Here is a 23661-nt window from a genome sequence, read left to right as displayed (position 1 = left end):
AGATTATTCTGGTATAAATATATTGTTTTGTTTTTTCACTAGTTTTACACTTCACATAGTTTTGAGCCATCATATTTTTGTAGTTGTTTGGGTATGTCGGTCATCATCACATTTCCAAGTAGCAGCTGCGTGGCGCTTCATTTGTGCTTTTAAGAGTCCCGCGTAACGCATAGGGGGGGTGGGGACTCTCTCTTAACTTTGTATGCTGATCCCGCCTGTCTGTACGGGATTCGGAATACGCCATACGTAAAGTCAAAGCTACCGTCGGCGGTGGGGAGAATTCCCTCAACCAATCAACAGACTCCATTTAAGGGGCCAAGTGATAGACAGCCAATCGCACGGCACAATGATCGTCACGTGACCATTGTTTTTCTTTTGACTGACGTCGTCACGTCTCTCTGGAAATAAAGTGTCAGGTCGAATGACCCTGTGTGTTTCTAAACTCTTAAACGTTTGTCTTAACGTTAACAAATGATGGTGACTCGCCAATAAGTTTAAAGGATTTCTGGGTTGAAACGGAACCATTTTAAGAAGACAGGTATGGTTTGTTGTGTTTTGTGTAGCCTGTATGAATGTTAGCGAGTCAGCTAGCGGCTGCACTCCGTGCTAGCAGCTAGGTTCTGATGTTGAAATATGTTTTTCTGAGTAGAAGTTGGCTGTTGTGTTTACTTCTCAATTTCAACCAGTTACGGAAGAGCTTTTACTTTTAAAGAATACTGAAAACTGCCTCCAAGCCAGGTTTAGGAGCAGTCTTAGTGACTTCATTTGTCATTTTCATCACGTCTGTTTTCTCTCTTGCATGTAAACATCATTTTCTGTTGTCCATCACCAGGTGAATGAAAAGGGAGAGAATAGATCTACTTTTTTTTTTTTTTTGGATGGCATCAACTTTTATGACCCAAAAGAATGAGTCGTAGATGGGCTCCGAATACCTGGGTGAAAGTAAACAGAGCGTTTGTTTTGTGGCAGACACATCCTCGCAAGTCAGCAGCATCACCTCCGTTGTCTGGTACCTCTCACTGTAGGCTTCATGTACAACAACAGTCCGCTTGCTACAGGGTTTGCTGTTTCCACCACCCGAGGAGCCGGGGTCGTAAAGGATGGCTCTATAAAGCTAACCAGGTCAGACAAAGACTTGGACTTCACACCAGCACCTTGTACTTGAACACTTCAGCCTCACGTTGGTCTGCCGGTCTGAGCCAACACATGTCACGGGTCAGGAGCACACTGGACACAGTTTCTAAAGCTGTCAGTGGGACGCATACAGAACTTCTCTCCAAAATTGCCAGACTCAAACCCAAGGGTTTGACCAAGGCGGAGGTCAGTGTTGAGTCAACGCTAAAAGCCGAGGAGAATGCAGTCACAGCTACTCCTGCGCTCACTAATGCTGTTCCTCCCTCCACATCCACATCCACATCCACCACACCCAAACCTACAACTAACTCATCTTCTGTCAGTCCTCCTGCTCCTAGTTCCACCGCTGCAGTCGATTCAAGTGCCACTACCTCCGCTCATAACTCTGCACAAGCAAATACCACTGACGCAGTTTTGACTATGCGTGAACTAAAGGAGAAAAGACTCAGGCGTGTTGTTCCTGCTGTCAAAGCCGGCGCTGAAAGGAAGGAAGAGGAGCTTAAATCTCCATCGAGCGTCGCCGAGAACAAGAGCACAACCTCCAAACAAACCACTGCACTTTTCCACCCCAGCACCTTCTCAGTCAGCTTGGATGAGACCTACAACTACGTGGCCCATCACATCAACTCGTACTTTGGCAGCAGTACAAAGACTCAGGACAAGAAAGTGGACAGTGTTGACTACTCCTCTGCTTCCTCTCAGGGCCAACAAACTAATGACCTCGTGCCAGTGTCTGATAAAAAAGACCCTGTTGCCCCAGTTACCCCTCCTTCCTCCAAGAAGGGTTTCGGACACTACCTGTCCTACTCGGCGCCTACTGTGCAGGCCTTTGTAGGGAGCTACATTGCCCCCCTGGTCCCCAAATTCAGGACGGGAGAGTCCAAGACCGCTCAAGTGGAGGAGAAGAAGTTTGAGGATCAAGCAGTGAAGCAGGTTGAGGCAACAATTACTAAGGAACAAAAGGCTGCTGAAGAGAAAGCTAAGAAACTTCTACTCCAAAGGGAAAAGGTAGGACAACAACACGGTAATATTTTAATTAATAATTCATCCCTTTTTGTTGGACAGCTCATATTTCTAGTAAGCATTGATTATTCTATGGGCGTGCCATGGGGCTTCAGTGTCATAGTGCTTTATGTAAACATTTTGTCTTCTAGTGTAGAAACAGATCCTAACTATGACCTGTTTCTATGTGTGAGGGCTACATAACCACTTCATTCTGAGTATCTGGTATATTATAGCAGGGTGTCTGCTGTTCACACGTTGAGTTGTTGCTACTCTATATGTCTAATGGTAATGCAGTGCGCTGATGTGCTGGCTGAGTTCTGGGAATCTGTTTTTAAAAATAACCCACTTGAGGAGATAGGGGGGGGCTGCATTAGGATGTGTATTTTGTAGGCCATGCTATATAAACACACCTGACATTTAGTTTATGGTGCGGATGGATTGAGTATTTTGAAACATGATCTAATATGTGACTTTGCAGATAGCAAAAGCATGGCACGACCTACATCCTTCAGCTGGTGATGTACAGTTGAACAATGTGATGCAGATGATGGTGCAGTTCTATTGTTACATTTAATCCGAGGGCCAGACACGCAACATGTAGGACCATCAAGGTCACACAAACTATTTGGTGGTAGCCTACCAAGAAGGAATTTGTCTGTTGGCAGTATGATAACAATCACTGAGTGGCAGTTTGGTGAAAAGTCATTCATTTGTTAATCACCTCAGTGAATTATGCATGATCTTTTAGACCATGTTTAGTAACCTTGATTAAAGTATTATTCATTATTATAACTCAGTTTACCGTCAGATGGTTGTTTAATGAGGTGATTATGGGAACAAAGTGGTGGTTGCACAAAAATATTCCATATCCAGATCTATACAGATTTGGGGCTAGGTAAAAAAAAAAAAAAGTTGCCATAATTTTGGCAGTTTCAGTTGAATTAGTCACTTCTTTGAATAGAAAAAGGTGATGATTATAGTTTTGTTGGTATTTGACACTCCTGTGATGTTTTTTTTTTTTTTTTTTTTTTTTTTTTTTTGCAGCCCTTGCAATTTGCGTGTCGCAATTGGCCTTATTAGCAGTTTGATTATGTTTGTGTTAATAGTGTTGTGTTAATACAATAATAATATTAGATAGGGTTGCTCCACTGGAAGCATTGCTTGAAAGTTCGGTTTTGGTGTCTTGCCCATTAGCTACTGTAACTTAAGTCCTGTTGAGGTAGTTAAATGTCATGTCATAGTACTCACAGCATAGATTGTAGGCAATTAATGAAAAGATCTAACTGATTCCATATTTGTCTGGCTCCCAGATCATTGCCAGGGTGAGTGTGGACAATCGAACTCGAGCCCTGGTCCAGGCTCTACACAGGGCGTCAGATGTGAGGGTCTACATCAACAGGGTGGAGGACCTCAGCTACCATCTCCTGGAGTTCCCAGAGACTCGTGGTGTTGCTCTAAAGGTGAGAAATCCAACCAGGCTTACATTTCCTTTCTTTTCTTTTCTTTTTTACCCAGAATGCTAACATCATGCATACTGATGCCTTTGTCAGCAACTTGTCTGATGCAGCTTAACATGTCAGAAGTGTTACTTATTAAGTTTTTCACTAGCTCATCTTGTAAAGACAGTGTTTACAGCAGCAGGTTTTTTTATACATACATTAATGTGTGATATTCTGTAGTCAGGAAACAGCTGTAGTATGTAAATAATGTAGATAATGGCCTTCTGCGTGTTCTGTGTGGAAATTTTCCCATACCAGGCAAAATGTCAGTATCTCAGCTGTGTCAACGGATTAAGGGCTGCTCTCCGTTTATAGTCAGACCTATGCAACTATACGCAGGCTGCATACTGCTGCATTTATTTATTACTCAGCCTTATCTGCCATGGCATCTGGGAGAGGGATGTTCATTTTGTGAACAGAGAAGCACTTCCCGACACATCACCACACAAGGCAATGGTCCTCTTAAAGGAATAGTTCAATGTTATTGGCAGATTCACCTATTGCCATAATCTCTATAGTCATGGGGGTAAGTTCCTTACCTTTAATTATCAGTGCATGTTGTTTTGAGAACCGCGGGGCAGAGATGCCAGCTGCTTAGCGAACACAATGGAGGTGAATGGTACAGGTCCCCTGTCCCTCATCAAACTCATCAAATACATAATCCAACAACTCCAAAACGCTCTGGTGGATAAGTTGTAACCTGCAACATAACATTACAAGACAGAGTTGTTTTCGGGGCAAATGTATAGCTGGAACTACATTCCAGACATGGCTGCTCGGTGGAGTGATGTTCTGAGTATTTGCTTCATGTGTCGTAATGTTACATAATTATACATGATTATTTCATAGCGTGGCAAATGTGCAGGTCACAACTTCTCCACGAGAGTGTTTTGTAGTTGTTGGATTGTGTATTTGATGTGTTTTGAGGGACAGGGGACCTGTACCATTCACCTCTATTGTGTTCACTGAGCAGCTCACATCTCTGCCCTGCGTATCTCAAAACAACATGCACCGACAATTAAAGGCAATGAACCTACTGCTATGAATATAATGGATTATGGCAATAGCCGAATTTGCCAAAATGTTGAACTATCCCTTTAACTTCTTTGTGGCAAAGGAAGTGTATCCAGGAACACATAAAAAGCCCAATGTCATAAATTGGTGTAGTTATTATAAAGATCACATGTGATAAGAGAAGTACAGAGGAGCCGTTTCAGGAGTGAACAGCTAGACACACGACACAGAGTCAGACCGGTATTTACATCTCAGAATAAAATAGAACAGGCCTACCTCCATCCTCAGCATGGAGGACAGCTTGTCTACTGGTTTTTCAGAAATAGCAACATGTCAGCAATGCATGTTGTGCTGTTAGTGTAGTGTCCTGTCTGGTAACTGTCAGACCTGCAGAGGAGTAAACCCTCTCACACGGTGCTTACACGATGATGATCTTCTAACTGTGTAACTGATACAAAGTAAAGTAAATCAATGTGAACGGATAATTGGTTAGTTAAACCCCAGTCAGGAACTCATTCAGTACCAGCTTAATTCAAAACAAGGTCACTTTATGTAAGGAAGATTAATCCTTTATGAAACAAGAGCAGAGTTGAACTCCACGTACCTTGAAAGAATGATATTGATAGCTTTGTGAATGGCAACAGAAATAAAAGGCATCATTGTGGTTACTGACTGACTTCAGTTTCAGAAAGAGAAGAATGTCCTCTGACTTCTTATATTTTCATTCCAGTTATGTTATTAACTCTGTTAGTAGCACCTTTTGGTGTCATGATTTATTTACAAACCAAGGTTTAAAAGGTACACATACCGTTTAAACCTTGGTTTGCTTAGATTAACAACACCTACGCGCTGCAGTCACAGCGATATTCACCACCTCTGTCCTTAATGACGGTGGTGTCGTCTACTTTTGTGTCCAGCATGGCACATTATTGACACAGTGTTTGCTTTGCTGAAGTCATTGTGATGAAATAATGACTCGCGAAACAGCAAAACAATTTTCACTCAGAGGCAGCGGGATTGACCTCTCATTCAGAAATCATTGTCTGTTTCTGTCCTTGTTTGTCACCGAAAAGAGAAACTGGCAGAATGAGAGGGAGTCTGTGTGACTGACGATGAGGGCAAATACAGGAGTAGAGAGATAACAATATGTAAAATGTAGTGGGGAAACTCCAACATTACACAACTGGCTAATCCATGCTCTCATTATTTCCTATCACAGCCCCACATTGTGCAAGTAAATGTGCCGGGCCGGTTCTGGTCTGACCCCATCATGTTGGATTAGCAGTGTTTTTTCTTTTTCTTTTTTCATTTCAACCCCTGGCTGCAACAATATGTTTATGTGTTCCTCAGGAGAAGGTCATCCCCTGCCTCCTGCGTCTGGAGCAGGCCAGCGACCCAGGCCTGAGGGCCGCGGTCAGAGAAGCCCTCTCTCTGGTGGGCTACCACAAACCTGTGAAGGGCAGAGGAATACGAATCCTCTCCATCGACGGAGGCGGTTTGAGGTGCGACTTCAGCTTCATTCATCACCACTATCAAATCTAGAACTACATAGTATTCACTGCAGCCAAGGACATGTCAGAATATGTTGAAAACCAATTTACTGCTTCTAACAGCGGTTTTCAATTTGTGAAGTAAATTTATTCTTGAGAAAACGTAAATGTAAAGCAGTAAAAAAACACTGTAAGTCATTGTGTGTAGTGTTATTAGCAGGTGGCTCTCTCTGTGTATAGTAACATGTCTGACTTTGTTCTTTCAGAGGTCTTCTTGCACTTCAGACTCTACAAAAGCTTGAAGCCCTGACTGGCAAACCAACTTATCAACTGTTTGATTATATTTGTGGTGTAAGCACAGGTATGTTGTTCTCCTGCCCTACTTCTGTATCTGTGTGTGTGCATGTGTGTGGATTATCAGAGAAAACCTGCAGCACTTATCGCACACTGACCCATTTGCTGCTTTGTTGCTTTTTTTTTTTGACCTGATTTGATTTCACCGACTGGGCCTCTCTGCTGTCGACCCTGCAGATATAACATCAGTTTCATACCAAAGTAGAAGTACTGTAGTAGTAGTTCTTAGATAATTAATACAATTAAAATGTTACCATTGATTAGTCTACACTTGGTTACAAGAAAGGTCCATAAATGGATTTATACTTTTTCGAGATTCACCACAAGGTGGAGCTGTGGACTATGCTCTTATCCGTCTGCCACTTATCTGCTTTCATTTCACAGCAGATTGAAAAACTGTATTTTATTTGCAGATCACATTTCACCTTAATCGCCAGCAGAAGTTTGTGTTTGTGCTCAGCTCCTATCTGTTCTCTCACTCTAAATCATCACCAGTTGGAGGCACTTCATTTTCAGATTTAGTAAATGTTGTCAAACCATAATGTAATCACACTGCTTGATCAAATGATGTTCACACATTTGAAACCCATCTGGGCCACATCTGGCCACTTTGATCACCCACGTCGTTCAGGTACACCCTAATTTTGTCCTCACAGCACTGTTATAGCTTGTTAATCCTGTCACGCATTCTTAATCATGAAGACAAAGGACTTGAGGAGTATTTACCTACAGTGATGTTTTCCCACCCACTGCTTGTGAATAGCTCAACTGTGGATAACATTACTTTAACTGATAATCCTTTCAGCATCTGGCTTTGCAAAAACTCCTCATCCTTAGAAAAACATGACAATTTATCCTTCAGATTAACATGTAAAAAAAGAGTGACTGCAGCACTTACCCACGTTTAGAAAAATACAGTGTTGTTGTATGACTGTTTGTTTTCCCAGGACTTCTCAGTCACTTTGTTTTTATGTTTGTTTTTTCCTCAGGTGCTATCCTCGGGTTCATGTTGGGTGTGTTCCAGATCCCACTGAGCGAGTGTGATGATATTTACCGCAAGTTGGGCTCAGATGTTTTCAAGCAGAACGTCATTGTTGGCACCGTGAAGATGGGCTGGAAACATGCTTTCTATGACAGCGAAGCCTGGGAGAACATCCTCAAGTCAGTTCAACTGTTTTTGTTAATTACAGAGTAGAGGGATGTGTTGAAATCAGGTAATGTTCAGATATCATGATAGGGATGTGGTAAAAAACAGTTAAAATCCCATAAAGCCTGTTGTTTTTAAATGCTCCTCTCATTCTACCCAGACATTAATTAAATAGTGTCATCTTAAATTGTGTAGCATCATACTTGCTCTCTATTTTTGTCTCAGATGTTTACATAACATTGTGTGATAATACATTTTCAAACTAGTAGGCCTAAATGTAAAATTAACAGTCGGATATGATGTTCACCTGACTGGAGCAAATTTCACTAGATATATTGAAAATTAAAGGTGTTAGCTACAAGTTTAATTACTCCCGGCCAGTAAGTGTCGCACTCTCGCTCCAACCTTCAGTTGTACTGGTTGCCAGCTCTATGGTTGCCAGGTATGCCTATAGGGAACGGCTAGTAGCTAAAGCTAATTAAACGCTAACTGCATTTAACGAGCAGCAGCTCCGGTGGTGACAGCGGACTGAAAACACATCTGAATCATTTCACACTAACAAGCTCGACAAACCTGCAGCAGGAAACGTTACAGTACCGGCTGACCGTTAGTTAGCATTAGCATTAGCACGGTGCCATTTCTCCACAGAGCTATCAGGATCTGGCCCCCCCTGAGCTCCGCCTCATGTGACATCAATGTACTGATGCTGTTGGCACAGAGATCATTTTATGCCGATGTTGCCAACGTAACCAGATGTAAATATTTATATTTTGGACCCGTCAAAATTCATGAAACAATTATTTATGTACTATAAAAAAAACAATTCAGTATAATCAATACTTTTATTCTGCACCCCTCTAGACGTTCTGTGGATTTATCATTTTTGAAAAATTAATCGTTTTGATGACAAAGTTGTAGCTATAACCTTTAATTATTATAATATATGGCAGTTACTTTAAACCAGAGGCTGGTTGGGATTTTTGGGAAGAAGATATTAAAGAATAAAAATCTTCACTGTGAGCATGGTCAGCAGTCACATCAAGTGTAATATAATAATTATCCTGAAAGGCTTCGGTTCAGTAGAATGGTCCCTTAAGATAATTACGCAGATCACAAAATGATTTCAAGTCCCATTAACTGATATGCAGGAGGATTTTGTGAAACTTGCAAAAATATGTCGATAACAAGCCACAGTACTGTCCAAAATTCACTAAGCCAGAAAATGACTCATCCTTCCTTCCCTCCTTCTTTCCACAGAGAGAAAATGGGTTCTCACCTCCTGGTGGAGACATCAAGAGACCCTGAATGCCCCAAGGTGAACTTTATTCTTCCAGCATGTTCTGTTCGGATGCTGCTGACCAGTGACTAGGCTATTACACAGAAAGCTCCTCTCTCAATCTTTAGTCTTGTATTTCTCTGTTAGAAAAGTGAAAGGAAAATGCACTCTAAAGTCATATTAAGCCGCGTGGCCAAAGAAGTGTGTAGGATTTGATGCATCAGCAGTGTAGAGATGATAGTTAATAGATCTGTCAGCATGCCAGGTCAGATATTGTGCCTGTACTCACGATCTGGAAACTGCTGCTTCATACTGAAAAAGATGGTCACCCTGTATGTCATGCCCTTACCTGTAGGTGGCAGCAGTGAGCACCATTGTGAACCGGGGCGCTGGCCTCAAGGCGTATGTCTTCAGAAACTACAACCTGCTGCCCGGGGTGCGCTCACACTACCTGGGGGGTTGCCAGCACCAACTCTGGCAGGCCATCCGAGCCACATCGGCAGCTCCCGGGTATTTCCAAGAGTTCACCTTGGGAAACGATCTCCACCAGGTCAGTCCCATTCAAAACAGCAGGCGAGGGGGTATCAGCATGACTGGCCCTGATCGTGATAGGCTTGATGCTTAGAATCATTTAGGTAAACACTGAAACATTTCCTGTCAGTGTCCCATTACAGAGAAGGTAAAGTGATGTGACCCATAGCAGTGAGTTTACATCCTACATTTAGAGTTTAAGCTTTTAACTGATGCTTTTATAGAGGATGATTGTCCTGGACACAACTGTCACATAAGCTTACTGTACACCGCCACCATTACAAACAGTTCATGCAGTGCATGAATAAATGTACCGACATGTGATTGGTGCACCTCTGCCATCCTTTGTGAGGGCTTATTGTTGGTCTGCAGGACTTGAAGCCCCAGTGTGTAACTTATTTGGCTTTTTATTAGCAAAAATCAAATATTGCTTTTATAAATACGTATTTCACTGAAGTCGAATCACACCCACATACAAATGAAAGCTTTCTGGTACCTTAGAATGAGTTGTTACAAGTCGTTACAAATACATAAGTGGGCGACGCACCGAACTGAGGCGGCCATGTTGCATCGCCATTTTTTGCGTTGAGTGGCAGCGTGACCGTAGGTAACCATAGAAACTCAGCGGAGCTGTGGGCTCGGCCTGTTAAAACTGTCAGCACTGTGTAGTGTGAGGAAGGACGGAGGCACTGATGTTGCATTCAGGTGCAGTCAGACAGACGGCCGTCGGCAAACCAACCGGATGTCATTTTACTCGACGAGAGAAAGACGGTAAAACGTGGGTCAGGTAAACAATATGACATCACCATGACAACATATTGTCACGCCTGTATTGTTTTGCCTCGTGCTGGCGGAACACTTGTTTACATAGACGCTTGTTACATGCAGTGTCTGTTGTCTGTCTGACGTCTGCCCGATTTCACGTGAATGCAACATCAAGAATACGTTCCGATATGCAACCGCACCGCTAGATGGGGGGAATTCCTACGTACTATACCTTTAAACGCCGTATAGTCTGTGTTGACGGCATGTGCGGTCAGAAGGCTTTTGAGAAGACTAATGAGAAAAATCTTTTGCACAGCAAGCAGAGGGGATGATCTCCATTTCCTTCCTGTCAGTGTTTATTTCCAGTCAGTTACATTTTGACAGGAGAGTGAGGGGTAGAGTCGCTGTGAGACACACTTACATCCATCTCCATCTAAACAGGTATGCATTAGCCTTCAGTAACATAACAAACGCCCAGTCCACTCTACCCTCTCATTGATCGATGCACACTGCACTGCTGCTCTTTACCTTTTAAGTAAGGCCTCAGTCAGAGGGCAGGGGAGTAAGAAACCACATGAGTAAGTGACACGGTTGAATCTTAGTAAACAAGCCACTGGATGTTATTTACCTCAAAACAGTATAGTTGCTTTGAACAAGACTGAAAGCACACATGATGTAACATATTGCACATGCACAGAACAACAGGTCATTATTCTGTCGGTGTAGCCTGTGTTTGACCCGTCGTATTCAGATGTCAATATTTCCTTGAATTGACATTCAAAACACAGATGTGGCGTACAAACAAACTCGACATAGATCAAGGGTGGCAGACGCATATGTGAGAGTGAGCATGTGTTTGCGTCAAAGGCGATATCCCACGTGGACGAGCTCCCGCGCTCTTAATTGGAGGCCGTGTTAGTTGTGTGGGTGAATGGAGGAATGTAGCAGGAGAGAATGAAAGAGACTAGTTGATGAAAAACCCACCTGTGCTGGGAGATCTCCCCGGCTTGCCGTTCTAGCAGGGCTCGCCCAAATCTGAGACGCATAAATTATCCAAATGCAGCACTTCCCTCATCACACACACACAACTGTTTGACTGTTATATCGTCCTCGTTATAAGGGAAAAGACAGACAGTCTAATTATGGAACTGCTCTTCCAGCCGCTGTTAGACAGCACCCAGCAGGAAAACTTGTACTGTGGGAAGATGAGACACTATCAGTCGTTTAATATATTTAACACATTTGACGGTTACAGGTGCTCTATTTGAATTTCGTTTCTTTCTTAAAAAAGATATTAAAAAAGAAATCATCCACACTGACTTATGAAGATGTACTTTTTTCCTGTTTTCACCACTCATGTTCTTCTCGGGGTAATAAATCTTTAGAGTATATTTCAAGGGTGTGTTTAAAACTTTGACTCGTATTTCCCATGCGATTCAGGCTTTAGCTCATTCGTCCCACTTACCTTTCTACCTTTTTATTTTTGGGTTTTGTGTTTATCACGTCTGCTCTACCAGCACCTCTGCTATACATGAGTATTTTTAACATTCAAACAGTATCATGAGGCCATGAACTTTTGCTGTTTAAACACAGTTGGGTTTGCTGTTTCCTTGTTATCCGTGATCCAGTTGGGAGAGGAAAACTTCTATGTTTTTAAGCCATGAACTCCTCTGCCTATACTAACTACTACCTTCATTACCTCTTCAACAACTGCTTCAACCAGATTAAAGCCCAAAAAATGAAACATCTTGAGTTCATAATTGAAGGCCTTTTTAGAGAAAAACCCATCAAAAGAGCTGTAGAAAACCATTAGTTATAGTTTTAAAGGTTAAGAATTAACAAAAAACGGTCACATGCGATTTAATCAAAGCTTACTGAAGCACTGATAAAGTCTTTATTAGCAATCTATTTTGTGAGAACATTATTTATGATGAGATGTTGTTATCACAATATGAAGTTTGATTTCTTTTCTTTTCATTTTTCAGTGATTAAGCAAACACCAATTTGCAGACCATCTTAAACTAACATAGAACAGGATGAAAGAGTTTTTACTTTTGATGGAATCTTGGATGAAATCAAAGATCTGTATTTGTAAAGATAATTCAAAAATGAATGAATAATGCTCCTTTGAACACACAGCTTTACGCAGCTTTCAACCACTTCACTGTCACTGTGAATCTTTGGTCAGATTGAGAGTGCCACCCAGCCCGATGACTTAATTTACTGGCCATTTCGAAAAACTGGTCGTAAGCATAATATGTTGTCTGTGTGATGTCAGGATTCCCTAGAGAGAGAGTCATCTCGCTCTTTTCCACCAACGCCCACGGAGTTTTCCACTTAATTCAAGCCCCAAACAATCACCCTTTTGTACGGTGTGCGCAAGAGAGTCGCCACGCCGTGTGCTGAACGAATGCCCGAGTTCTCAAGCAGTGTTTCAAGAAAGTTGTGATTGTTCGTTGATGCTTCTTTGATTTTCGGAGGCTGGAACAGAAATCCATCCGACAGAGCCAGAACTTTCAGATTCACACTGGGTACATTGGGGAAATTGTAACTTGGAGCAAGACCTTTGAAGCAGAGAAGCCATGGTATTATCAAAGCCTCACACTTGCTACCACAGCCATGGAGGGGATGCCTTAGCAAGGAGGAACAAGGGGGGAAAGAGTGAATAAATAGAGGAGATGAAGGGACAGAGGAGGCGCATGTTCCACTTTAAAGCTCTCTCAGTTATCTCTCCTTTAAAGAACACAAGAAGAAGACTTGAGACGTTTCATAATGATGCCAGGGCATGCGTGGAATGGCGAGGAGCGCCCAATTTCTTTCTGCTTAGTTGCCATGGCGTCTCCTGAGGCGATGGGGAGGAATGGGAGCATGTTTTGTGCCCACCTCTGCCAGCATTTAATGGAAGGCATGGGATCAGTAAGCCACCGCCCCCCCTGTGCAAGTTCTTGAGAGCCCCAACAAGGCATCACACTCAGGAAAAATTGATTTCACACAGCCAGAAATGGAGTAGGTCGCTTCAGCCGTCACATACTTGTAGCTCATGAGTGACAGAGGGAATGAGTCATAAATGAGTCATTAAATGTGGCACATTTTGATTTTTGAGTGAACAAAGAGCAGAAACAGGCCCGAGGTCTGACAAAATGAAATACCATCCAGAAACTGCAGTTCAAGAAATCATAACCTTTTTGGATCACCTTTTTTTTCCTCCTCGTAAAGACCTCGGCAGGTGAAGGTAGTGGCTGTAAATTACATGCTCAGCACCGTAGCAGCGAGGTGCTGGATACAGAAAGGCGACAGAAAAGATAAATCTTAACTTTTAGCCACTTCCTTATCCCAGCGCGGCTCTCCCCTCCTGTGTTAAGCCCCGAGAGCTCGACCGAGAGGCCGCCGGAGGACGGAGCTCAGACTTATGAGCCCCGCTGCAGACAGATACAGATACTTCTTCAGAGACCGACTGAGGATCGTCGGTCCCCTAAGTTCCCACTGTGCACACATGGATTCTCTTACTGTCACATTATCTGTTTCCTCAATTGACAGAGCTTTTTGTTCCTTTGTACAGATGTGTTTTCACACATGCACAAACACTTGATTGCACTGGCACACTTATTTGGGGATTAGACCGGTGCAGTGATTACGTTTACTGGCTGCCTTATGAAAGCTTTCCTGCAGTCTTCCTGTCTCTAAACCCCTTCTCCTCCTCACAGTGCACCACATTTACCAGACCTCTTACTGCACTGGCTCATGATGAGATTTCTTGGAATAAGTCTTTAAACCTCCCATTATGATGTATTGGTATGCAGGGGTGTGTTTGAGCCTCCTCTGCTGAACAGCACAGCAGGGGAAATTAGCTTTAAATTGTCCAGTAGATGACCTATTATGATTGACAGAAAAATTATGCTTTCTAATATGAAGTTGTCAAATAATGTACATAAAGCCTCAAAGGAATGTGGACAGAGTAAATAGCATTAGGGATCTGCATCCAGTTCTATCACGGTAAGGTTTTTTTTCACAGCTTAACCTGCATGGCTTCAGCAAGCGGAGATGATTCATTGTTTCAATACCGGGTGTACATGTGCGGTCATGTATTCACCAAATGTGTGGGAAAAGGTAACTGTTGCGCAGCAGATCACAATTGCTTTGCCCCTGCCTGGGGCAGAGCTGGCACTCGGCACAGATGGGTCCCTCCTCTCTTGACAGCCTGGGAAGATGGCTTGAACCTCAATGTGACCTTTGGGGCCTATAAAGAAAAAAGGCAACGAGGAGAACTGGTCGACGTAATCACATAATATGGCATGAAGACCTCTGACTTGACCTGGCTGCCTCTTGAGAATGGCACTCCCCACACTATCTACGTTGTCTTATCTGCACTGATAGACTGTTGTGGTCTCTGAGTGGGTAGGATTGTCTTTTTAGGGCTATTGATTCTACCCAGTGAAGATTTATGCTAAGTGTTGAGAGTACAACAACAGTTTTAATTTTTTCTAGTCGTCTAATTATCTACATTGTTGATTGAACGACCATCTCTAGAAAACAGAGTGGCTATTGTGACTGGCACATTCAGATGCTCATGACTTATGTAATGCTTCCCCAATTAATCATTTGGGAGAAAGGAATGTCACTGGTCGAGGCTCATAATAAGTCATGACAGCGCTCTGTGCCCCTCAGTCGAGCCCTGTCAAAGCATCCAAAGAGGAAATCGTAATGACTACAGCTGCTTGTTGGGTCTGTGTTGTGAAAGCTACACCAGATGTACCGTATCTCCGAGGCTCACCTCATTTAGATTTAAGCAAGCACTCTGTTCCTCTGTGTTGTGGCCGCTCATAATGACCGACCGTCGCACAAGGCAGCACTGAGTCTTGCCCAAGGGTTAGAGACGGAGAGAGAGAGAGAGAGAGATACAGAGGCACACGGGCTGAATGAAGAGGATGGAGTTTGTTGTCCCAGCTAATGGGAGCTGACATACACTGGGGCGTGAAATGACTTTTACTGATCCTGACGATAGCACCTCTTTCCTATTCAAATCAGCACTCCCCCTCTAAGACAGCTTAAACAGGCACAATGAAGATAAGCTTCCAAAAGTTAATGACAGCAGAGACATTTCAAACAGCAATTCAAGGAGCCTACAAATCAGGCACATCTTAATTTTGTTTATTTATTACAGCTCATGTCATCCGTGTAGTTTATTTCAGAGTATGCTGTAAGAACTTATTCTTTTTTAAAGCTTTTTCTTTTTTTTTGGTTTAATTGGCCATCTGAAGAAGTGAAACATGTTCCCATAGGTACAGGAGACCCTAATTAGCTGAGAACTTGCCTTGTTCGCGCACAGGAAAATAAGGAGACAATTTGTAAATCAGCCATTAGCCCCCGAAGGGCAAAAGGCGAGGCTAGATGAGCCCTGATCCTCAGGAGAATTGACAAGTGAGCTTCACCGGAATCCAGAATGGCTGTCGGAGGAAATCATTAAGCCTTTCAGGAAGCTGGAGTCCAAACTTAACATTTCAAAATAATTCTGTTTCCTGTCAGACTCTGGGGTTAAACATGTCAGACAGGGGTTCTACCCTCTGAGGACACATGGCACGTTTCTTCCCAGTTGGATGGAGTCATTGTAAATACAGGCAGCATTACAGCTCTAAATCCTTATAAAGGCAAGTGACCTTTGCCTTGCGTCATACTGGGTGTTTGACGGGCAGCTTGAGTTTGGCCATTTTGTATGCAAAGCTCCTTCGCAGTTTGTCCTAAGTAGATCATTGTTTCAAACTTAAATCCTCATTCAAATATGCCCCGGCCTCAAGACAGCCTTGTGTGAGAATGTGGCAGCGGACCAAGTATGGATATCTCACTGAAAAGTGGCTTTAAAGAGCCCAAGCTCTACCACTGCCAAACTGTTCTCACTGTATGTTGTGCCTGGTACCTTCTGTTGAAGAAGCTTGTTTGCTCTTGACAACCGTAGAAGAAGATGATGGATGCGAAATATCTTTTGAAAGGCTCCGAGTGCCACACACAGAGACATCCAACATGTCTTCCAGTGGCACCACCACAAACCTCCCTCAGTGCTACAAAAACCAGACTTTCCTCCATGGACACAACTATACTCACCAGCTCGAAATTGCTGAAGCAGGTGCAGTGAAATGGAGACAAGTTACAGCATTCAACTCCCAACTCACAGGAGCATTGTTCGGTCGGCTCCTAATGTTACATGCCTTGGCTCCGTCTGCAAGGCCGGCCACTGTGACTGTGAAACTTGCCCCCCAGCTATCGGCACAATGGACCCATAACTAGACTCAGACTGTTGCCGTAATTTCCACTGAGTTCAGAAAATGGAGCCACTCAGTGGTGTGAGTGATAAGAAAACTGCTTAGTTGTTTTGTTTCCAGCTGGGTCTGTCTGGTGCTCTCTGCAGTGCAAGTCTCCATTAGGAAGAACTCCAATCCAGGCATTTTCTCCCTTTTCTGTGATTCATTTCTTGGTCTGCCAGACACCCTACTGGTGCATAATGACATGCTTTGGACAAATGTCTACCTCAGCAGTTCTTCCATGCTTTGTGACAGAGTGAAACCCTCCTTGTCCGTCTGAGCTAGTGAGATGGCTGCTCTCTCAGGCTTCAGCTACCACCAGAGTTTCTCTTTAATAACCTAATATAACATTAAATGATTCATACATTATACATTGTACATTATCATAACAGATTTCTTCTTACAAATCACAGAAAGTTCCTTCACCTGACAGTTTGACTCTGTAGTTTTTCACATTTCATCTTCATTTTTAGCCATTCCAGCAGAATGGATGACACGGTGATACTGTCAGTCAATTCATCACTTTGAAATACCTCCACAGCTTTCGGTTGGATTGCTGTGAACATTCACACAGGCATTCAATCCTCCCCAAGGGATGTATTCTACTCACAACTATGTTTCAAACATCCATTAATGGATTGGCAACAACTGGGAGCAGACACCTTAAGTTGTTATCTATAGTGCCATCAGCATGTCAGAATTTGTCAAAAGTGTCTAATGTAGGGCTTCAACTCCCAATTACTTGTATGAATGATTAAACTGTCAGTCATTTTCTCAAAATAGAAATGAGGGAGAACTGCCCATCACATATTCCCTGAGCCCGTGGTGCTCATCTCGAACTGTCTTGTATTGTCTGACCAACAGTACAAAACTATCACGTCTTAAGTTTATCATAGAAGAAAACCAGAAAATGTAAGGTATTTTGGCTTTCTTTCTTTATAATGCTTTTAGTTATAAAAGAGTCTCATATGTGGATGAATCTACATTACCCACACTTGTTAATGGGTCCATTTTCGATAAATATATCGTTTTGTCTTTATAGTTATTTTAATATTACTCGCCCAGCATTTGGGAATAACGCCACCGGATCGTTAGTTGGCATTGTTTATGGTCGGAACTACGATGATCGTCTTCGAACCTCTGACTTTTGTTCTTGATTAATGATAACATTCTTGGCAAATGCTTTCACTTTCGTCCGTCTTGCGCCGGTCCAAGAATTTCACCGTGCACCCGGAGGCTCACGGGAAATGTAGTGTGAAAACACTTCGCTTTCCAAAACTCCTCGTAGTCCCTTGAATATGATGTAGTTGCCACTTTATTTTCTCTTGATTGGATGATAAATTCATCTTTGCAACTGTAATGGTTTGGCTTCATCAGCTTTATATGGATAAAGCTGATGAAGCCAAACCATTACAGTTTACTTTGCTCAGCATGCATGGGCATGCTGAGCAAAGTAACTGCAAAACATAAGCATGTTAGTATTGTTAATAGTGAAGATGTGACAGTTCTTACTATAGCATAGTAGTAGTAGTAGTAGAGCACCTGAGTGTGTATAATCTTAGTCTTGTTTGACTAGTAACTTTCATTGAGAACCACCATGTGCAGTATGTTAAAAGAGACAAGTCATTCAAAAACACCTGCTATCACTGGAGCTATTTCTTGACACGGTGCCCCGGTCTAACAACCACTGTCAGTCTCCTTTGCAATTTTATTTCCCCCTCTCTGGATTGATGATACAATTTTTCAGTCCATCTCCCCTGATGATTTGCAGATCTTTGCCTTTGTAGGCAGCCCTCATTCTCCAGCAGGCTGTGTGTACTCTGACAGATTTGTACAGAACTGTCATTAGGCCGCAGAAAGAAGGGACACCCCCCACTCCACCCCACCCCCCCTCTCCCCAAGCTTTACTGTGTATGAGTCCATGTGGCACACGCTGTCAGAATCACGTACCCGCATTATTATATGCATCGACTCTAAGCAGGCATGAGCCTTCGATCAAACATGCGCAGACACACTCAGTCACATAAACAAGCACTCTTCCCCCCAGAGTGTCCCTGGAGCCCGGGGGCCCTGCAGCTCCCACCCCCCAGCCTGGCCTCTTTAATGAGGACTAGCCCCTGTGTGTTTGATCCTGCTGCCAGCCCACAGCCCCGCGGCCCCTCAGCCTCATGCCTATTCAACAATCCCCACACCCTCTCCAGTTACTCCCCCATTGCCTTGGGTAGACTATGGATCCTTAGCAAAAGCACTCCTGGGTGCTTGTTCGATATCAAAGCCAGTCTAACTGAAAATGTGAGAGAGAAAAAAACACAACAATTTAGCTCTGTGCTTTGTAGACTTACACACACACAGCTATGGAAAAACAGCACATTGATCTGCTCTTTTTGTTTCATCAGATGTTCTTTAAAAATTTTATCTATTGACTGTTAAAATCCATGAAAGGTTTTAGGTTTCAAATGCCAATTAATTGGTCTCGCCATGACTCTGGCGTAAAACACCATTGAGAGGCTGTAAATGAAGTCCCTAACATGGCCCTTGTTCCGTTTTGTGCACAGGATGGAGGTCTGCTGATTAACAACCCCACAGCTCTGGCTATCCACGAGTGTAAGTGTTTGTGGCCTAACACGCCTCTGGAGTGTGTGGTCTCCCTGGGCACAGGACGATTCGAAAACCCCGGGAAGAACAGCGCCACCTACACGAGCCTCAAAACCAAACTCACCAACGTCATCAGCAGCGCCACAGACACTGAAGGTAAGTGACAGTCGCTGTGAAACCTTAGAGATGCATTGTGTTATTTAGACTTGTCAGAATGTTGATGTCCGTCTGAATTGGACCTGATTATATCTTGATTATATCTTTGGAGCTTGACTTATGTGAGGGTCTAAAGGTCAGGATACCTCAGCCCCCCGCTACCGAGTTCTAACTCTTACAACATTATTGTGCTTTGTGAGTGAGACAATAAATAAATGGCACTCCATATATTTATTGTCACATCTCTACTTTGATCCTAAAATGCAAAAATGGTTTGTGTAAGATCGATATAACTGAAAGAGGTCAGGCATGTTTTATAGTAGCTCATTTATTCACAGCAGGCACAGTGTCATTATTAGGGGCTGTGCAGCGTAAGCTGCCAGGACAATAAGCGTTTAAATTTGAAAAAAATGTACAATTCCTACCAAACCAATGGCACATGCTACAGTTTTAAACCTTTCCATCACTCTGTTTTTTCAAAAACTGTAAAACGTATTAAACCTATCTCCTCCCATAATTTTGTGTCCTCCACAAACGAACCACACAGATGTTTGATTTATCAAAAATTTAGCCTACAGTGAATGAAAACATTTGACTGTAAACACTACTGTAAACATATACCATCCAATTCTTGCCATATACATTTTCAATCTTCCTGAAAACAATTGACAATATTTTGGAGTCGTAGTTGATGAAGTTTGGCAAATATCAGAATTTTATCTCAAAAACTGAATTTTCAAGAACATTTTAAATTCTGCTCTCATGGGAACAACTGCAGTCAATGTAAGAGTGGCATTTTTAAACATCACATTTTCTCTTATGAAGCAAAACACTAGGAGTTAAAAACAAATCACCAACATTGCCATGCTGTCAAAATGCAATTTATGTATTATCAGATTTTTGTTTAGATAACAGTATTTCTGACATTTTGACAATTTTTGAAATCTGCATTGACAACTGTCAAGTCTATTTGTGAAGTCTATTTGTGAAGTGAAGCCTGGTGGGCTCCACTTCTAGCCAATATGCCTAACTCTCAGTGAGTTAGGAGCTCATTCTTTTTGTCAGAGGTTGTGAGTTCAAGCCCCAGCAAGGGTGATGACGATGACACATCAAAATGCTAGATGTCGTCACTTGGAAACACAAGACAATAGTCCTGATGGTGGCGTTACAGCATCTACATTTCAAAACTTTGAAAATTCATAACAAATCAACCATATGTGCTACAGTTTTGGAACTTTCACTTCCAAATTGCCTAATTTTGCCTAAAATTGCTCGGCCCCGACCATTGTTGTGCAGCAGCTATAATTTCTGTTGAATTTAAAACACCAACCCAACCCAAGGGAAACGGTTCCAAAAATCTGGACATCACCTGCCAGCTGCCAGCACATACAAACACAGACAAGTGGCATCAACAAAGAGGAGAACTGGTCCAAACATGAACCTCATCAGGGGCCAGCCACACAGTAACAGTATATTGATGTAAATATGTAACCTAATATGAGCCACTGGTATTGTTAGTATTGTAGATTTAATTATGCGTGCATTATGTTGTCTGCTTCTGAAGATGAAATCATTTTAACTAGTAAGAGAGATAAATGATGTTTCTGCATCATTTCCAGGGGAATGAATTGAGTTTTGATGTCGGTGCAGAAAATACTGCACTGCAGGTTAGACTTTGTTCTGGATGCATCCCATTGTGCCCACTGTGGTGGCAACCTCTTCTGTCTCCTTATCACCTCTGGACACGGGCACCTCCACTGTGCCTAAATTTGGCTCGGTCCCCTCCCTGTTGCTGCTGCTGTGGTGCAGTGTGTGACCTAGATGCTTCTCTGCACTTGCTCCTCCTGTATTTGGGATTAAGCGCTCCCCCAGCTTTCCGACGGCCTTTGTTATTTAGAAACAGCAGATTAGTAAGAATGTTTATCACATATTTTCCTCTTTTCAAAAGCTCCCCTCCTGTCCCGGCCGGCGACTTGCAAAGCAAATACAGGTCCATGTCAATAAATTAGAATATCATGGAAAATTCAATTTCCAGTAGTTCAAGTCAAATAGCCCAAACCAAGTATTGAGTGCATATAGATGTGTTTTGTTTTTTCAGTTGGTCTTTAGTAATATTCAATTTATTTGAGATACTGAATTTTAGGTATTTTGTTAAATGTAAGCCATAATCATTAGAAAAGAATAAGAAATTAAATAAATAAAGACAAGATAAGTTCCATTCTGTATGTAATGGATCTATATAATGTATTAGTTTCACTTTTTGAATTGAATTACTGGCAGAAATAAACTTTTACATGATATTTTAATTCATTTAAATGCACCTGTATTCACATCTCCTTTTCATTCATGATCCTCACACATTGGCCTGCCAACTGGAATGACAGATTCCAGATTCTTTGAGTCGCCCCTTCCACGATTCACCGTTGTTAAAAAAACCAAAACAGCAAATTTACTGGTTGCACATTTGCACTGTCTCAAATTTTCAGGGAAAAATGCCTCCATTCAGGGGCAGTCTGGAGCCTTACGTATGAAATACAAAAGATTAAACACTACAAGTAATCTTCAATTATTCTTTATAGAGTTCTGGCCTTAAAAATCACCTCATTTGAACAGAAGCCATATTTGGACATTGTGTCCGGTGTTTGCACTGTTTAACTACTGTGGGAACATGGACAGAAAAAAAATCTGATTGTCACCCACATCCACCCCATTATTGTTAGCAGCTGCCTGTTTGTTTGCATTTGTACGTTGTTGATTTTAAACCTCTCAGATGAAAACAGCCATGACATGTTCACTTGTTATTACCTCACACTCTCAGCCTCAAGCGCTTTCTCTGGAACACATGTACCGCTGTCACAGTGTTGACAGTCTACTTTATACTTTGCGTGGCCTTTTCCACTCTTAACACAATATTTGAATGTTTGTATAAATGGGAGAAGTTAATTGCGTGTTTACGATTTGTGTCGTCTGTGGCCTCCCTCTCACCTCTCTCTCGCTCCCCTCCAGAGGTTCACGCCATGCTCGCCGCCTTCCTCCCCCCTGACACCTACTTCCGCTTCAACCCGTACATGAGCGAGGACATCTCCATGGACGAAAGCCGACACGATAAGCTGAACCTGCTGCAGGCCGAGGGCGCCCGCTACCTGGAGAGGAACGAGGAGAAGCTGAGGAAGGTCACCGGCATCCTCACCCGAGAGAAAAGCTCCGTCCAGAGGATGGCAGAGTGGCTCCGGCTGAGGGCGGACATGTATAATGGTCCATCCTTTCACTCCTCTAAGCTGTAGATCTACCACAATCCACCTTTACCTCACATGGAAACTCTTCTCGTCAGGTTAAAGGGATAGTAGCATTTTTTTTAAAGTGGGGTTGTATGATCTACAAATACCTAAGTACTTTAATTGCAGTAGAAGACTCTCTGCACTCCTCCCGTTAGCAACGCCAGCCCATAGCCCTGCCCAGAGATTTACAACATACAGTGTTGTGAACAGACCTAAAGAAACGGCCTATTTTCGTGGCCTAAAAGAGGTTTTACCTGAAAAAAAATACACAGTTCCATTGTTTGCTATAATATTTTTTTTTCCAACCCCTCAAAGTGCAGGAAAAACGCAGTTTTTATTTGGACCTAACCAACTCGCGTATCCCTCCGCCCAGGGTTAGCGCCCGCCGATCAGCAGTTGGTTGGGTGTGTTTTTCCTGCACTTTGAGGGGCTGGAAAAAATTATATTATAGCGAACAATGGAACTGTGTATTTTTTTTCAGGCAAAACCTCTTTTAGGCCATGAAAATAGGCCGTTTCTTTGGGTCCGTTCACAACAATGTATGTTGTAAATCTCTGGGCAGGGCTATGGGCTGGCGTTGCTAACGGGAGGAGTGCAGAGAGTCTTCTACTGCAATTAAAGTACTTAGGGGCTATTTGTAGATCCCACTAGAACCCACTTTTAAAAAATGCTACTATCCCTTTAATGTGATTAGCGTGTCATAGTTGTGGACTTCTCGACCGGTAGCTTTGAAGAACATTGTGTAAATTCACAAATATGTAATGCATTTAACATGCCAAACACTACCTTCCTCTTCACTCACTCACTCATCAGACTTTGTCGGTAATCTTAGTGTTAATGTGTTACAGTTTTGGCAACAAAAAAGCATCTGTTTGCCACTGTGGTTGGCAGCTCTCGACTTAGCACTGTTTCAAAGAAGACGTGTCAAATGATGTGTTGATTTGGGAACTCCCCGTAGAGGGGATGTCAGCCGTGCAGGCGAATGCATCTTGTATGATTGAAGGAACAGTTCAGCATGTCGGGGAAATGCGCTTATTCACCTCTTTGCTCATAGCTGGATGATAAGATCAATACCCCCAAGTCATGTCATTACGGTGAGTATCAAGTAGCTGCTTAGCTTAGCA

General features: G+C 42.6%; 1 protein-coding gene across 2 annotated transcripts; it reads left to right on the top strand.

Moving 5' to 3' along the window:
- The first annotated feature begins 380 nt into the window (after nt 1–380).
- On the top strand, nt 381–22637 carry LOC310987065 (calcium-independent phospholipase A2-gamma-like). 2 transcript variants are annotated; one of them, XM_083973218.1, is made up of 10 exons: nt 381–538; nt 833–2142; nt 3450–3599; nt 6003–6154; nt 6409–6503; nt 7486–7657; nt 8901–8958; nt 9275–9469; nt 19064–19259; nt 22266–22637. In XM_083973218.1, the coding sequence occupies exons 2-10, from the start codon at nt 907–909 to the stop codon at nt 22541–22543; spliced, it is 2532 nt and encodes an 843-aa protein (XP_083829344.1). In that variant the 5' UTR covers nt 381–538; nt 833–906; the 3' UTR covers nt 22544–22637. The 2 variants fall into 2 exon arrangements, with proteins under 2 accessions (XP_083829344.1, XP_083829345.1); XM_083973219.1 differs by having other exon boundaries at nt 398–538; nt 1059–2142.
- The last annotated feature ends 1024 nt before the right edge of the window (nt 22638–23661 follow it).

Source organism: Trachurus trachurus (assembly GCF_905171665.1).
Source record: "Trachurus trachurus genome assembly, chromosome: 6".
NCBI lineage: Eukaryota > Metazoa > Chordata > Actinopteri > Carangiformes > Carangidae > Trachurus > Trachurus trachurus.
Note: the sequence above shows the minus strand (reverse complement) of the source record. Positions and strands in the feature narration are given on the sequence as shown.

Coding starts and splice junctions, on each gene's coding strand:
- LOC310987065 (XM_083973218.1), top strand. CDS start 907: ATGAGTCGTAGATGGGCTCCGAATACCTGGGTGAAAGTAAACAGAGCG. Junction 6,504..7,485: donor TATTTGTGGTGTAAGCACAG/GTATGTTGTTCT, acceptor TTTTTTCCTCAG/GTGCTATCCTCGGGTTCATG. Junction 9,470..19,063: donor TGGGAAACGATCTCCACCAG/GTCAGTCCCATT, acceptor TTTTGTGCACAG/GATGGAGGTCTGCTGATTAA.